Here is a 17,738-nt window from a genome sequence, read left to right as displayed (position 1 = left end):
GCACCCTGTTTCTCCCTAATAACCCCACAATAGCTCCTTCTATCAAGATATCCCCCTCCACCCTCCCGTCTTGTTCTGTCCCCTGTCCCCCTCGGTTACCCAGAGATCTTAGCTATTTTCCCTTCCTGGAGACACACATGGAGGGCCCCTTTTCTCCAGCTTCTCTGAAGTCTTTAGTCAGGACTGAGCTGTAAAGTCCTAGTACAAGAAACACCATGCTTCATGGTCTTGAAAGTTTAAGCATTATTTTCTTTTCCCGTAGGAATCACCAAAATCAAGAGGGACATTGTGTTTGCTGCCAGCCTCTACTTATAGAGCTCAACAGTTGACAACAAGTGCTTACAAGTGTTCAAGTGGTTTTTCCACCTCAAAAGTTGTTCTAAGCATTTTATTACATTTAAATCAGATCTCATTCTAAGAAGGCATGTAACATACACATTTGTACATAGCATCTTTGGATTAAAAAATGTTCAGGTGGGGCAGTGTTTTTAGTGGAAAGCTTCAATTTTTTTTCAATCAAACTATTAGATACTTATTGTGTTAAATGTTAACTATATACACAGGTAAAGTGAGTGTATCCTAGAGGTATAATAGCAGCAGTCCTGTGATGGCCTATACACCAGAGAGCAATGTGTGTCCTCCTTCCTCCTGCCCTCTGCTTCCAACCGGTTCCTTTAGAAAGCTGGCCGGTTCCGCACACCCTTCAGGGCTGGTGGCTGCTTGAGTAGGTGTGTGCAGTGGTGGTTTCGTGTAGAGTGGTGTGGGAGTCATCCTCTTTTCTTTCTTTGTAACGATTTCTGTCCTTGAAGAAGTCCGACACGTACACAGCCTATACAGACAGGACAGAATATTTAATGCTATAATTTACATAAGCAACTAAAAGTCATAAAGTAATTGGCTACACTGGTGGATGCCTTGGAGAAGCAGGTGTGCCTCTGGAGTTTCAGGCCTGCCACAGCTACACAGTGAGTTACTGTCTCAAAAAAAAATAAGAAGAGAAAAAGAAAAAAGGTGGCTAAAGAAAATTCTTCCTCTGTAGTTCCTTTTTAGTATGCCTTTAGTAAGTAGCTTCATTCAGCCAACACTTAATGAGTTTTTTTTTTTAAAGTGGATTAGTTTTAGTTTTCAATTCATGCAAAAAAAGAAACATTTACTATAATCATAGACTTTAACAATAGAAACACTAAGGAGTTGACATTTACCTAGAAGTGACCTAATTTTTAATCTATCTGACCTGTCCAGCAAAAGATTTTATTAACACTGGGATTCTTTACAAGGCATGTTATCTCATGCCTTTAATCCCAGCACTAGGCAGTCAGACGCAGGTGGATCTCTGAGGTCAAGACCAGCCAGGACTATAGAGTGAGTTCCACTGAAAGAAACAAAAATGTCATTCTTGGGATTTTTGAGTTACATTTTCTACCTTGTCAGGTTTCTCACTGGGGATTTTTCAAAATGTTTAGCAGTGTCCGCATGCAGGCTGCTGTTCTATATACTTACAACGAGTATTGCGACCACAGCTCCCTGCATGAATCCAACCGCCACATCACTCCAGTGATGTTTGTAATCAGAAACTCGAGAAAGGCCCACATATATGGACAGAGCAACAAGGCCAAATTGCAGTGTGGGGCGTAAGAGTCTTGCCCAGTCTCCCTTCATCCTGGCTTGAAGATAAAGCTGACAGGAGAGAGAGGGGGGGGAAGAGTTCATTTAACAAGCCAGCCAGCCGAAAACATGAGTGTCACCACACCTCTAAAGTGCTGGCGTGCAGATTATCCAAATATTTACCTATGAAATAGAACCTTAGGCAAAATTGTCTGTTACTAGTTTACAGCAGGTGCGCACAGGCACGCGCACACACACGCCCGCGCACACATACCCCCAGGACTTGTATTTAGAAGCTATCCCAAGCTCTTCAAAATGTGGAGCAGGGCTTCACTGTGACACCAGCCAGGGTTTCCAGGTAGTTCTTCCTTCCCTTGTAATCTGAGTTAAAATGTTAGTATAGTGTTGTTATTTGTTTCTAGTCTTGGGATAAACTGTTATAATTCAGCAAGAATTAAGAGTTTTGCTATCCTCAAACAACAGCAACTAAGACCAGAAGTAAATATATAACAATCTGCCAAGTAAGTAGTGTGGGTTTATAATGTAGTCAGGACCACCAAAGAAATGTACCCTCCCTTAGCCTGCCACCATTTTCTATACTTGATGTTTCCCATGTTTCTAGCACATAAATACCTGGAATTTTTTATGTAGAAGCCTATTACTATTAAAAAAAAAAAAAAAAAAACACGGCTTTTAGTCAGTTAAAGGTGGCAATAGTGTACCCCTGTAATCATTGCACTCAGGAAGATGGAAAGTTCCAGGATATAAGACCCTATTTGCCACTAACACACCTACACACATGCCTAAAGATAAAGGTAATTTTGAACATTAAAAAAACCTGCAAACGTTGGGCTGTAGTGCATGCCTTTAATCCCACCACGGGGAAGCAGAAACAGGAGTTTGTGGCCACAGAATTCCAGGAGAGCCAAGGCTACACAGAGAGACCCCTGTCTCATATCAACACAAGCCAGAGCCAGTCATTACAGAGGAAGAGCCTCAACTGAGACAACAGCTCCATAAGATCAGGCTGTAGGCTAGCCTGTAGGGCATCCTCTTAATCACTGATTGATGGGGGAGGGCCCAGCGTAGTGCTATCATCCTGGGCTGGTGACCCTCGGTTCTATAAGAAAGGAGGCTGTGCAAGCCATGGGGAACAAGCCAGTAAGTAGCACCTTCTACACTCTGCATTGGCTCCTGCCTCCATGTTCCTGCCGGGTTTGAGTTCCTGTCCAGTAAGTCAAACAAACTCTTTCCTCCCCAAGTTGCTGTGCCCAAGGTGTTTTAACACAGCAACCAGTAACCCTAAGATAGTTTGTGCAAGGATTGCTTTGGAAGCGTTCAGAGCACAGTTGGGCCCCCTAGAACTGGCATGGAAAAGCCATGTTAAGATGGCTTGCATTTGTAATGTCAGTGCTGGGGATACAGAGACAGCAGAGGAGGGTCCTCGGCCAGCTGGTCTACCTTACTGGTGGACTCCTGGCCATGAGAGACCCTGGCTCAAAGGACACCTGAGGTCCTCCAGCCTCCACAAGCACACAGGCACTGACATAAAAACGATCTGTTTAGTCATTTACTGTCCTCAAAAGGACTTGCACAGCATAGCAAGTGCATGGTGTAAACGTAGTTATAAAATACCATACCAGCTATGTGTCTCAAACGTTATTCCACCTTAATTTTAACGTTCATTTTAGAGATACATCTGAAGACATGTTCTGGGTACTGTGAACAAAACACCTGTCAGCAGCAGGCCTTTCCTTTTCAGACAGACTATCTAAGAATGACAAATACTTGCGAATAAAGGTATCTTAGGAAGAACTTCACCCAGCTCTGCTGGGAGGGTGGGCACACAACACCTCTATGGACTCAGGAAGATCTGTGAATCTTGATTAGAGGGAGAACCAAGGCACAGGACTGGGAAGAACATCCTCTGCTCCCAGCTCCCTGCAGGCAAGGTAAGTATTTCTACAGAATTTTACTCCTCAGTTCCCAAGGGAAAGAACATTCCCTATGGGTCAGTAGAGAAGTAAGTTCTTGCACACTAAAACTTCTCCTCCAAGTAGCCGCCTTTCTTTTTTCTCATTGTCCACCCACACTGCTGTCCCCATTGGCAAACATTGACTTCCCTAACCAGGACAGGCGTCTGGCCTCTCGGTGTTCTACATCAGTAATTTTATAGTAACAGAATGGAAGGGTCACCAGACCCTGGCTCTCTGTCATCCCTGTTCTCACAGGAACATTCTAGAACTCCAATGAGATAGGGATTTCTAGGAGATGGTTCAAAGTGAAGGCCAAAAACAAACAAAACTTCACCACACTGGACATTTCTCCCTCCCTGAATTTTCGTCTACAAACAAACCACAGAAGGCTGTGATAATGGATGCCACCCAAGCTGTAAGTTTCACAAGGAAACTGAGCCATTTCTCTATCACTCTGGGTCACTGGTTCTCAACCCAGCCAAATTTTAGAAACCAGACAGAAAAGAATTGGCCCTAGTAATCAACCAGAATCTTCTAGAAACAGGGCCAACGGCCCTGTGAAAATGTTTCAGTTGTGGGTTTGTGTCCAAGAAAGCAGTTCTGTGCTACCAAGCCACTCGAGGTAGGATTCAAGAAAGTCCTGGTGAACCTTGCTGTTCACTGCAGGGCCAAGTGTCTGTCAAGTTGGAGGAAAGGACGGAGTCAAGCTTTGTGCAGACACTTGAAATACAAGCTTCTTATCTGTGACATCACAGGTTTTTTTTTTTTTTTTTTTAATGCAGGTAGCTTCTTATCCTAACCTTAGGAGAGGCCTTGACCAACCAGGGTTGTGTCTAGAGAAGAGGGTGGAAGAAGCTGACCAGTCCACCCACGGGCAAGAGTGTAGAGGCCTTCCAGACTCACGCTGACAGTGTAAGGGGATCTTCATACTATTTAAACATTGAGGCAGTGTGGGTACCTTCCCCAGGCCTGCATTACCAAGGAATGCGCCCTCAGATCCTAACATCCACAGAGGTGATTAGCCTTTAGCAGGCTAATTAGGTCATGGAGGCAAAGCCTCCATAAACGGTCCCATTGCTCTTGGATGGGGCCCAAACGCTCAGTACCATTGCTTGCACGGTGTAAAGGCTGCAGCAGGAGTCAGTAGTGTGCAGCCAGGAGGAGGGTCTCCACCAGAAGCTGACCAACCATGCTGCTCCTGCTTTCAGACGACTGTTCCTCAGGGCTCTGATCTGTTCAGAGCAGGGTATAGACTGTCTGAGGTACAAGCTCTGAAATTATATTTAGTTTCCATGAAATGATATAATAATCTCACCTGGAAATAGGCTGTTAAGCAAAACACTTTTATAGCTGGTTTATTTGTTTCGCCCAAAGCCTGACCTTGTCAATATTATTACTGTCTCACAGGTAGGTTTCCCACTTCCCATTGTAAACTGGAGTCAAGGGGTCAGTTATTTGGGAGCTCAGGATGTATAGCTTGACTAATATGTGCATGCAATGGGGCTGGGTTTGACCCCAACACCACAAAGGGGAGGGCTATTTTTGAATGGAAAAATAAAGTTAATATTTGTGTAAGACATCCCCAAGCCCTGAACAACAGTAACAGCATGCTCAACACAAATACTCGCCCAACAAGCTACAGTGACTCTTGCACCTACATTTGAGAATGAATCTGCTGAAGAGAAACGTGTAAACAGGCATTAGTTCAGCTTCTCTGGGCATCTCTGCCATTCCTGGAGACCCTAATTCACATCCGCCTTTGAGCCATGAATCCATCCCCTGCTCCCTGCTCCTCCAGTGTGAAACATCTTCAAGAAATAAAGTGGAGTCTACAGGGTCAGTGCTCAATGACAACAAATTTCAAGGAAGGAGGGTGTGAAGGAATAAAGGTTTAAATAGGCAGTGTCCACACCTGAGGGCGAGGCTGGCAGGAAAGAAGGTGTGGCAGATTTTGTTATGGGCCATCATATAAATAACCCTCAGCAGGATGGATCCATGGAAAACCTGATACATTTCCCACCGTCCTTTCCCATGGCTACTCAGACAGTCACACAAATTGGTGAGTTTTGGCAGCCAACCAGATCCAAGGGAGTGACTGCAAGTGCAGGGCTGTGTGGTGCCCTCCAGCTCTGGCACCTCCTGCCCGACACCGAGCTCAGGTCTGGGCTGCCCGCCAGGGCGCAACAATAGTCAAAGGACGTGCATACTGAGGAGAAATTTGTGACTAGAAGTTAATTTATAAGTGTCAAGAATCTTCAGACTTGAAATGACTATCTCCACCCAAACCTGGGACTGACCTATAATGCCAAAATGCCCAGAGTCACCACCTCAGGAATGTGGGCCAGGGGAGGTTGTGCTGCATATAAATAGGAAAGCTAGGAGACACTGTTCACGGCTGAAGTCAAAGCTAAGCCTACATGGCAATCAAGTAAATGTTCCTCCTGTGTCAAGTCACTGAAACAGCATGATTGCTTTTCTCCAGAAATGCCTTGGCTTATAACACACCTGTGTAGACTTTTTCTCTTTGTTGTGTATGTTTGTTTACAGGTTAAGTGCACATATGTGAGTTTAAGAATTTGGGTACATGTATGTAAATGCCATATTGAAGCCAGAGGTCTCGTGTTGCTTTCCTCTGATGCTTCCCACTGGCGCGCGCGTGTGTGTGTGTGTGTGTTTACCTGCGTGTGAGTCTGCATGCCTGGTGCCCCTGGAGTCCCAAATATGGCGTGAGTCTCCTGGGACTAGAGTTACAGTTTGGAGCCACTGCATACGTGCTGGGAATTAAACCGGAGTCCTCTGGAAGAACATTCAGTAACGGCTGAGCCATCTTTCCAGCCGTAGTTTTTGAGTCAGGGTTCTCACTGAAGCTGGGCTCACCAGTTCAGCTAGATTGCTAACCAGACATCTCCAGAGACTGTCCTGTCTGCCTCCCCCTTTACAGCACGTGCCACCACCCCACGCCCAGCCTTTTACATGGGTGCTGGGATTGGAACTAAGGTAGTCGTCCTGGCAGGCAGGCAGGCACCTTACACCAAAATGCCTCACACTGACCCAGTTAGCATGTTATGGTTGGGAAGAGAAGAAGTTGCCCTCTCAAGGGATCCACACACCCATAGGACGAGCCGCCCTTTCTCCCTCCACAGAGGCCTTCTCTAGAGTAAGCCCATCTGTGGCCGCCAAGCTTCAGCTAATCAAATGCAGGTGTCCTCGACTGTCAAAGCTCACAGAGCACAGCCCCATCAGAGTAGCAGTCACTCCACATTTTTTTTCTACATGGAAATTTAGAGTTTTTTTGTTTGTTTGTTTTAAAGTGTAAAATACAAATCATTGATAGCAACCAAAACAGAACCCTGGATCCCTTTCAAGGACAGGGACACCAAGGTAGTGAAAAAGAAATCACACCAAGTAGATCTGGCTGAACCCTTGGAAAGCCGGTGAGCGTAGCCCACAGCAGCCCACAGCCTTGTGCTTCGGACAAAGTCCTGCAGTGGGTGCCTGGCTCTGACTGCCCAGCTTCCTCGGTATCCTCATCAGAAAACAACACAGTTCAGTTCCTTTGGAACAAATGCTCATTTTTCCAAGTAAGATCAACAGAGGATGATGGGGTGCGTGTGCTGTTCGCTAGCTACCCTGGAATGAGTCACCCCTGCATGGCATACTACAGAAAGATTTGAGTGTGTCTTAAAAGGAAGCTCTGACTTAAGTCCTCCATTCAGCACTCACACCAGAGACTGCCTTGCATAGCTGGGGCTGGCCCAGGGCCCCCCCTCCCGTGTCCTAGGTCATAGGATGTGACTCTCCCCAAAAGTGGCACACAGGACAGGGGCAAGCTTCCTGCTGGGTTACTTTTGCCTCACGCCACACGGGAAGACGGGAAGACACATGTGTGCAGTAGCTGGCCCCGCCCCCGCCGACAGAAGTACTTACTGCTGTAAACAGCATGCAGTACATGGAGAATGAAGAGTGGCCGGAGTAGAAGGACAACCTAGGAGAGAAGAAAAGACGCGTCATCATTCCCAGAAGCCGACGCCTTCCTCCCTTTGTTCTCCGTCTGTTTGGTGCTTGCCATCAAACCAGGACCTGTGCACGCTGGACTAGAGTTTGACTCCGAGCCACGCCCAGGCCTAGACTGTTGTTGATTGTGACATCTCCTTGGCTCCAGATATCAGAAGTGGTAAGAGATGGAAAAGGAAACAGTCACTGGGAACTAGAGGAGACTTCAGTAAACACCAGCAGGAATAGGGGGCCCTGTGTTGAAGACTGAAAGCTATGAGGGCTGGGGAGGTGGCTCAGCGGTTAAGAGCACCAGCTGCTCTTTCAGTTGACCCAGGTTCGAGTCCCAGCACCCCCATGAACGCTCACAACGTCTGTAACTCCAGTTCCAAGTGATCTGACACCCTCCTCCAGCCTCTGTAGACACCATGCATGTAGGAGAAACACTCAGTCAAAAAATAAATAAGAATATTTAAAAGATTACAAGTCAACAAGTGAAGATCTGAAACAATCTCAATGTAAATTCTAGCAAGCATGACACAAAAGACCAGCAACAGACCGGGAAACTTTGAGATGAACAAAGGGACCTAATTACTACAAAGCTGCAGTTTAACCCTGACAGAGAAATAAAGGCACACAGGTGAATGAGACACCCACATTCAACAAAAGTGCTAATAAAATTTAAAATAAAAAGATGGATTTGGCTGGGCAGTGGTGGCACACACCTTTAATCCCAGCACTCAGGAGGCAGACGCAGGCAGATCTCTGAATTTAAGGCCAGCCTGATCTACAGATCCATCCTACAACAGCAAGAGCTGCCCTGTCTCGACCCCTCCCTCTAAAAATGGATTTATCAATAATTCTGGAAACTACATACTCTATGTAGTTATATCATTTTATTTATTTATTTACCTTGGTTTTTTGAGACAGGGTTTCTCCGTAGCTTTGGAGCCTGTCTTAGACCTCTCTGTAGACAAGGCTGGCCTTGAACTCCCAGAGATCCACCTGCCACTATGCCCAGCTAAAGCTTTATTTTTCATAGCACCGAATTAGAAACAACATAAATCTCCCAGAACAACATGGATGAACCATGAACCCAACAAGTGAAGGCAGCTCTGGTGCAGTCCTCACATGCAGCACCCCAGAAAACATGAACAGGGGACAGATTCCATGCAAACAAAGGATATGCCAGTAAAGCTCATTTAAATGCCGTTCAGTAGTGAATAGAGACTGTTAACGTACAACTTCGTGTCCCTTCACTGCAGTATGAAAGTAACAGTCGCAGTAGAAAGAACTTTCAATCTTTCCAGGATACAATACGGGAACAGCACTCTGGGTTTAGGCACTGGTAGTTGGCCACACCTACCAGTCGGTCACATGACCACCAAGGAAAGCCAACTCTACTGAGTCTAACATGTGTCACTGTGCAACAGATGCTTAGGCTGGATAGGTACAATGCATACATGTTTTATTTAAGACACTTTTAGCTCACAATGACCCTGTCAAGACATAACCCTACTGTAAGTGAAGAAATGTTTGGCCACTGAGCCACATCTCCAGCCTTTGAAGGGAAAGTTTACTGACCATGAAGTAAATGACCCAGGTTCATTTCACATCCTCATAGGTAACAGAAAGTTTCAGTAAAACACACCTAAGTGAACAAAACACACCATAGGTAAACAGTAAACAAGGATGGAGAACTAAGGCTGAGGGCGCTTCACCGTTCCCTCGCTCCACGCTTGCTGTAGCTCCTCTTACCATCAAAACCTGGTAGCCAATGGAGTCAGAGCCCCGCACTCACCTGCCTTCCTTGACCTTTTCTGCATTCCCTCGACACACGTAGGTCTCAATGTAGCCATCACTGCAGTTGATCTTTGACCAATCTAGGTCACAAACAGCCAAGAAGTGAGGGCGGAGTCTGCCTATAGAGTACTTGGCAATGTCAGTCAGGGACTGGCTAGCTGCGGCTCCAAACAAGAAGGTTCCGATGGCTTTGTAAATAGTGGCTATATAGTGATTGCCCACAAAGGAATTCGACTGCAAGGTGCTAAAGTAGACAGACAGACTCTCTCCAGCAATCATCTGAAAAAGAGAAAAACAGGGTGATAAAACAATAAGCAGGCAACTTTGAACAAAAACAAAAGCAAGTGCTACTTTATTCTAATTCCCCTTTTAAAACAGCTGATTCTAAACCACCAAAAGCACCAGGCAGACTGTAGGCACTGATGACAGGGCCTCAGCATAGCCAAGAGCTGTGTGAGTGTGTGTGTGTATATGTATGTGCGCGTGCGTGCGTGTGAGTGCGTGTGTGTCTGTGTGTGTGTGTGTGTGCGCGTGTGTGCATGAGTGTCTGTGTGAAGTAACAGTCCTGCAGTGACAGATCCCAAAAGACATCGGTAGCCCACTCAAACAAAACCTTCCTCATACAACCATGTTTAAAATCTACCAGTCTCCATTTTTCTCTGCATCCCTTTGGGTTAAAGACATCCATCATACGAAAAAAGTACTTTAGCCTTACAGTCTCCAAGGTCTGCCTTCTGGAAGACTCAAAAGAAACTCCTTCAAATAGTCCTACTAAGAGACCAAACAAATACGTGGGCTCCTCTCTCCCCAGGGTAATATCAGGTGGTCCCACCCTATTTTTCACAGCTTTACAAAATGGAGTTAAAGTATTTCTATGAACACGCTGTGGACTGTTGCCATGGTCAGTCTGTGTGTGGTGAGCAGAACAACTTCCCAGGTTCGCCACCGCACCGTGTCCTGAGAGACACAGATACAGAACGTACCGCTAGCATTTGCTGCTCTGGGCCTGCAGTCTACACAGACGCCTGGGTGAGAGGGAGGTGGAGGGCTGGGGACCAGGTCCCCCCCCCCCCCCCCCCCCGTGAGACACCCTCGACTTCTCTACCTCACCTTACACACACAGTTTTAGAGCGCAGTCAACATGTCCAATCAGGGGAGGGCTGTATGTGTGGCCAGCCTGGCCACAGGTGAAGAAAGTAATGGCTGCCTCTTAGTGGAATCTCAAGAATCCTCGGCCAGCAACTCTCCCCTCACCTGCTCCATAGCCCCTAGAGCCCCCGAGGCAGAGCCCTGCCGATTAGACTATGCGCTCTTAAAGCTGGGGCGGTAATAAACTTTAACTGAAGACACTGCCGGGGGTAAAAGTCAAAACCCCTTCAACACCTTACACCTCACAAAAACCGGTGTAGCTGTTAATGCATTCACAGAACCCCCTTTCTGAGACTGGGTCACAGAAAGTGACTGCTGAGGTCACTGCGCCTGCACTACGGTGTTCAGGGACCTTGCTTTAAAGAACTTACTGCCTCTTGGGCGTTCAGGGGTCTGGTCATTTCCAATGGGCTGCTAGTGAGGAAAGATTTCTTTAGCACATTACGGAGCTGATCTTTCTGGGGCGGGAAATGCACCACGTGCCAACCACTACAGTTTAGCAGTGGAGCCCTCCACCTCAGCTGTTTCAGAACTGTGTTCCAGAATCAGGTGCACAGCTCCCTACTCACACCCTGCCCCTGCTGCTGACGAAGGAAAGCAGCCCCCTCTGTGCAGGGCACCGGCCAGGGCACCAGCTGACCCACACAAGCATTATGATCTACACCTGTACTCTAACAAGTGCTTCGTAGGCAGACATCAGGTTTTAAAGTCACATGCTCTCCTCTGTGACAGACAGCCAAAATAAGTTCTAAATCAAGTTTTCTCTATTTGGTCTGCATACGACAGCCAGTCTTCAACTCATTCTGAATACATTGTCCTGGCCTTTGATCCACTATACCTTGCTCTTAATCTTTGGTCAAGTCTACACCTAAGCCATCTGTGGCCTAATTAATCCTACAACTCAAAGCACTCCCTCCTGGTATGTCATTTACTTAAGACAGTAAGGACAAATAAATTATTAATACAACTTTCTAAGTCGCTGGCTCATCCGTGTGCGCCTATGCTCACAGCACCCTCTCGTCAGCCCCTTTACGCCCGTGTACGCGGCAGCCTTTCAGGGTTCTTCCTTTCATTCAGGGCCTGTCAGCCCAGAAGTCTGACATCACTGCACCCGCACCTCCCTGACTGACAGAAGTCTGACATCACTGCACCCGCACCTCCCTGACTGACAGAAGTCTGACATCACTGCACCCGCATCTCCCTGACTGACAGAAGTCTGACATCACTGCACCCGCACCTCCCTGACTGACAGAAGTCTGACATCACTGCCCCCGCACCTCCCTGACTGACAGAAGTCTGACATCACTGCACCCGCACCTCCCTGACTGACAGAGTCTGAAATCACTGCACCCGCACCTCCCTGACTGACAGAGTCTGAAATCACTGCCCCCGCACCTCCCTGCTGCAGAGTCTGCATCACTGCACCCTGCTCTCCCTGACAGAAGTCTGACATCACTGCACCCCGCATCTCCCTGACTGACAGAAGTCTGACATCACTGCACCCGCATCTCCCTGACAGACAGAAGTCTGACATCACTGCACCCCGCATCTCCCTGACTGACAGAAGTCTGACATCACTGCACCCGCACCTCCCTGACTGACAGAAGTCTGAAATCACTGCCCCCGCACCTCCCTGACTGACAGAAGTCTGACATCACTGCACCCGCACCTCCCTGACTGACAGAAGTCTGAAATCACTGCCCCCGCACCTCCCTGACTGACAGAAGTCTGACATCACTGCACCCGCATCTCCCTGACAGAAGTCTGACATCACTGCACCCGCACCTCCCTGACTGACAGAAGTCTGAAATCACTGCCCCCGCACCTCCCTGACTGACAGAGTCTGACATCACTGCACCCTGCATCTCCCTGACAGAAGTCTGACATCACTGCACCCTGCATCTCCCTGACAGACAGAAGTCTGACATCACTGCACCCGCATCTCCCTGACAGACAGAAGTCTGACATCACTGCACCCGCATCTCCCTGACTGACAGAAGTCTGACATCACTGCACCCGCATCTCCCTGACAGAAGTCTGACATCACTGCCCCCGCACCTCCCTGACTGACAGAAGTCTGAAATCACTGCACCCGCATCTCCCTGACAGAGTCTGCATCCTGCCCCGCATCTCCTGACTGACGGTCTGAAATCCTGCCCCGCCCTCCCTGCTGCGGTCTGTCACTGCCCCCGCACCCCCTGACTGACGGTCTGCTCCTGCCCCTGCTCTCCCTGCAGAGTCTGACATCACTGCACCCTGCATCTCCCTGACAGACAGAAGTCTGACATCACTGCACCCGCATCTCCCTGACAGACAGAAGTCTGACATCACTGCACCCGCATCTCCCTGACTGACAGAAGTCTGACATCACTGCACCCGCATCTCCCTGACTGACAGAAGTCTGACATCACTGCACCCGCACCTCCCTGACTGACAGAAGTCTGACATCACTGCACCCGCATCTCCCTGATAGCTCTTCTTCCCCCTCCCCCCCCAATCTTTTCACCCTCTCGATCCTTTCCTGACACCAACAAAGGAATCGCTGGGCTGAAGAGATGTTCATCATGTTTATCAGCACCATCTACTGTAACTTCTTGCTGATGTCTGCTCTGTACTGAATCCTCCCTTGGCTCTTGGCTCTCTCTGACTTATCACCACTGTGATCGCATATCATCTGCAAGTCATGCCAAACGCCTGGTGCAAAGTCTGAATCAGTGACTTATTAAAAATTATTCACCCCCCCACACACACAAAATTTACTTTCTAACAAATAAAATTCAATTTTTACAACTCTGAGTAAGGAGTGCTTAAAAAAAAGCTGAATAAGTAAATGAGAATTATTTTAAATTAGTACATGAGGCTGCTGTCCTAAGCAGTGTTTCTGCTGATACTAATTTGAAAATAGGAACTGGTAACACTTTTGTTTTACATGTGTTTATTTGGGAAGGGATGCACATACATACACACACTCATACACACAAAGTGTGTATGTATGAGTGTGTGTATGAGTGTGTATAAGTGTGTGAGTGTGTGTATGTGTGTATAAGTGTGTATGAGTGTGTATGTGTGTATGTGTGTATGAGTGTGTGAGCGTGTGTGTATGTGTATGCATGTGTATATGAATGTGTGTGTGTATGAGTGTGTGTGAATGTGTGTGTATGAGTGTGTGAGCGTGTGTGTATGTGTATGCATGTGTATATGAATGTGTGTATGAGTGTGTGAGCGTGTGTGTGAATGAGTATGTGTATGTATGTGTATATGAATGTGTATGAGTGTGTATGAGCGTTGTGAGTGTGTGTGTGAATGAGTACATATGAGTGTGCATGAGTGTGTGAGTGTGTGTATGAGTGTGTATGAGTGAGCGTGTATATGAGTGTGTGTGTATGTATATATGAGCGTGTGTGTATGAGTGTGTGTGTGTGAATGTGTGTGTATGAGTGTGAATGAGTGTGTATAAGTGTGTGAGTGTGTGTATGAGTATGTGTGTGTGTGTGTATAAGTGTGTATGAGTGTGTGTATGTGTGTATGTATATATGAGTGTGTGTGAGTGTGTATATGTGTATATATGTGTATATGAATGTGTGTGTATGAGTGTGTGTGAGTTTGTGTATAAGTGTGTGTGAATGTGTGTGTATGAGTGTGTATGAGTGAGCGTGTATATGAGTATGTGTGTATGTATATATGAGCGTGTGTGAATGAGTATGTGTATGTATGTATGTGTATATGAATGTGTGTGAGTGTGTATGAGTGTGTGTGAATGAGTGTGTATGAGTGTGTGAGTGTGTGTGTATGAGTATGTGTATGTATGTGTATATGAATGTGTGTGAGTGTGTATGAGCGTTGTGAGTGTGTGTATGTGTGTGTGAATGAGTACATATGAGTGTGTATGAGTGTGTGTGAGTGTGTGAGCGTGTGTGTGTGTCTATGTAGTGAGATATTCACTCTGTCCTCACCTGTGGCACTGACCACGCCCATGGGGGTGGGGACAGGGGCAGACATGACCTCGGGGAACTAAGTCTAAGGTAAGGACCCCGGAGCGCTCTCTTGCTGGACAGGGAAGAGGGCATCTGGAGGCAGCCTTGGGGTGGGAACCTGCTGGTTCATCTGTCTCTGTTGAAATTATTTCTCCCTGAATAAATGCCTATTCAGCCTCTCTGTCTTTCCCAATCCCTATCTTTCCATGATAGTCATGTCCTTTTATTTCATTCTTCCATTCAAATACATTTTGATCATTTAACCCTAACCCAGGAACACCGCCCCCCCCCACACTGTATGTACGTGCTTGTTTTATGAGATTCACTTTCATTAAGTAATCTAAGCTGGCCTTGAACTTACAATCCTTCTGTATCAGCTTCCTGAGTGCTGGGAGTATAGGCATGCACCATCAAGCTCAGGGAGGATTCACATACACAAGTCTGTGTGTGAGTGTGTGTGAGTGTGAGTATGAGTGTGTGTGTGTATGTGTGAGTGTATGTGTGAGTGTATATGTGTGAGTGTGTGTGAATGTGAGTGTATGTGTGAGTGTGAGTATATGTGTGAGTGTATGTATGAGTGTATGTGTGAGTGTGTATATGTGTAAGTATGTGTGAATGTGTGTATGAGTGTGCATGTGAGTGTGTGCATGTTAGTGTGAGTATATGTGTGAGTGTATGTATGAGTGTGTGAATGTGTGAGTGTGTGTGAATGTGAGTGTGTGTGAGTGTGCATGTGAGTGTGTGTATGTGTGAGTGCGTGTGTGAATGTGTGAGTGTATGTGTGAGTGTGTGTGAGTGTGCATGTGAGTGTGTGTATGTGTGTGAGTGTGTGAGTGTATGTGTGTGTATGTGTGTATGTGAGTGTGTGTATGTGTGTGAGTGTGTGAGTGTGCGTGCGTGTGTGTGTGTGTGTGTGTTTGTTGAGGCTGAGACAGAAGGAGTGTCTGAGCACATGAGTTGGTTCCCCTGCTGGGGAACACAGTAACACCCTGTCTCTGAACAGATGACTTCCTTTTCCCCTTTACGTGTAAAAATTCAGTGTAGAGATCTGGTCAAACTAAAGGGACCTCTGATTCCTTCCGCCTTTCACCTTTGCAACATTGTAGGGCAATTGTGTGGGTTACAGGACAGTCCTCCAGCAGACCCTGACAAGTGTCCTGTCAGCGGCTAGGGCATGCCAGGCTCCAGGACAGCGGCTGAAAATTCTAGGAATGGCAAAGCAGCATCCTTCCTTCTGGAATCTCAGTTTTACAAAATAAACATTCTTACAGTAGAAGCTTTCTTTTCATTAGCTGTCTACACAGAGTGTGAATTGATTAATTTTCATCACTCATCAGATACTGTGATGATTTTAATGATATTTCCAAATTAATTAAATGTAATTTAACATTAACTTCAGCAGCTGACAAGGTACATACTGGTGTCTCGCTTTCCTCTTGGGATCACACTTTCTTCCTTTAACTGTTTACAAAAATATTATTGCTAAAGTCATACGGTTTTTTAACACAGAAATGTTTACTTAACACAATTTCTGGATGTAAACGCCATAAAAACAGCCCAACTCTGCACTCTACCTAGAGCCACACTCCCTAAGCATCCCACTGAGATGCTGGACAGCAACAGCTGCCACAGGGCTCAGCTCAGGGTTGCCTTTGGTGTTAGTGAAGTGCCTTCCATGCAAATCACAGAACTGGAACTTTTTCTCACTGTTTATGGCAGAGTTTAAAATTCTTCGTTAAAAAACAAATGAGTTGAATGAAGTTTTCACATCAGTTAGCAATTTTTCTTGTCTAGAACTCAGTACTAAAGAACAACATATTCACAGTTATGATATCCAAACATTAACTAGAAACACACTGCTATAACATTCAACAATTAGTCACATAATTACTGAAACAGTAGCAAATCAGAACTATAGTAATTACAGTGACATAAAAAATTAGCACAAAATGTACATATACCGAGTTAGACTCCAATGACATATTTTTTATTCTTTGACCTCATTTAAAATAGCTCCATAAAATATGCCTTCTACTAAAGTTAAAAAAAATCCTGAGGGGTTATACATGTAATCAATAACAAACCATCACAAGAGTAAACCACGTGCTCAAAAGTTATAAACTTGGAAAAACAGGTTTAACTTACAACAATAATACTGAATGGAATGATTATTCCACCTAATAACGCATAAGGAATGGTGTCTTCTCTGTAAGGGTACTTGATGGACTCATCATTACAGAACACTCCTCGTTGGAAGGGGGTATGCCTTGAAGTAAGAATTGCAAAAGGCAATCCAGCTAGCAAAGGGAATAAATGAAAAAATCATTAAAAATTATCCAAACTGATCAATGGCAACAACCATCCCAGAGACTTTAAAAAGGCATTTGCTATGCAAGTAAGTGAGAGCACATGTAAAAAGGAAATGCAGAATACATGCAGCAGAAGTTAGATGGCTTGCAATGAGGCTAGTGTGGTTTTTGTACAGGAATCAAAGCTTCAAAGTTCTCCAGACATGTTACACAGGGTATCTTCCAACCTTTGTTTCTGCCCAAATAAAGAAATGCCGGGGAAATCTCTTCCTGTGTTCTTGTCTTTAATCAACCAACTTTCCAGAACTTTCTCAACCTGTCATAGATGTTGCTTCTAAAAGGAAAATATTTTAATATTCCCCCATTTTGTCCTTCTTCACTTCAACATTTAGACAGGCCAAGGTCACAGCTAGATTAGGACGGTGTCTAAATTAACTATTCATTTGTTTCTTCCTGTTATACAGAGAGTATTTAGAGCTATCTTAGAATGGACCTTGAAGTGGAAGCAACTTTCTTAAGACACAATTGTGTCAACCATAAAGCCACCTAACACACACCTGTTTTATCGTCAACGTTGTCTGCAAAGATTATGACTCACACTCACCTATTAAAACACTTAAGTTTTATCTCAATGTAAATTCCAAGAATTCAGTTCTTCATGACATTAAATATGGTCTATTTATTAGTCACAGCTTACTGCTTTGTAAAGAGAGGCATAGTTCTGCAGAAATCCTCAACACGTTCAAGGCTGACCCTTAGGTGTCCCATTCTGCGTGCTGTGTTTCACCCACTAGGCTAGCCTGTCCACTGCAGGTTCAAATGCTTCCTCTCCATGAGGCACCAAGTCCTGATGTCATCTCAAGTCCTCGTGCGTCCACTAGAGCCCTGAGACTGAATGAGGACTAAGCCTCTGCCGCTCTGCTCATCAC

At 45.8% G+C, this 17,738-nt stretch overlaps 2 protein-coding genes across 3 annotated transcripts in view; one reads left to right on the top strand and one right to left on the bottom strand.

Moving 5' to 3' along the window:
• Mtrex (Mtr4 exosome RNA helicase) overlaps positions 1-498 on the top strand; it is a 55,892-nt gene extending 55,394 nt beyond the window's left edge. Inside the window, exon 27 of the mRNA XM_051183071.1 lies at positions 263-498. Within this exon, the coding sequence (XP_051039028.1) occupies positions 263-315 (53 nt within the window). The 3' untranslated portion in view covers positions 316-498. The remainder of the gene's footprint in view (positions 1-262) is intronic.
• Plpp1 (phospholipid phosphatase 1) overlaps positions 375-17,738 on the bottom strand; it is a 51,708-nt gene continuing 34,344 nt past the window's right edge. Inside the window, exons 2-6 of one of the 2 annotated variants that reach the window (XM_051183073.1) lie at positions 16,646-16,797; positions 9,376-9,656; positions 7,509-7,566; positions 1,501-1,677; positions 375-829 (exon numbers count right to left, since the gene is read on the bottom strand). In XM_051183073.1, coding sequence (XP_051039030.1) covers positions 704-829; positions 1,501-1,677; positions 7,509-7,566; positions 9,376-9,656; positions 16,646-16,797 — 794 coding nt within the window. In that variant the 3' untranslated portion in view covers positions 375-703. The remainder of the gene's footprint in view (positions 830-1,500; positions 1,678-7,508; positions 7,567-9,375; positions 9,657-16,645; positions 16,798-17,738) is intronic. The other variant, XM_051183072.1, reaches the window with a different exon arrangement.

This window comes from Phodopus roborovskii, unplaced genomic scaffold (genome assembly GCF_943737965.1).
Source record: "Phodopus roborovskii unplaced genomic scaffold, PHOROB, whole genome shotgun sequence".
Lineage (NCBI taxonomy): Eukaryota > Metazoa > Chordata > Mammalia > Rodentia > Cricetidae > Phodopus > Phodopus roborovskii.
This window is presented reverse-complemented; position numbering and strand designations above follow the sequence as displayed.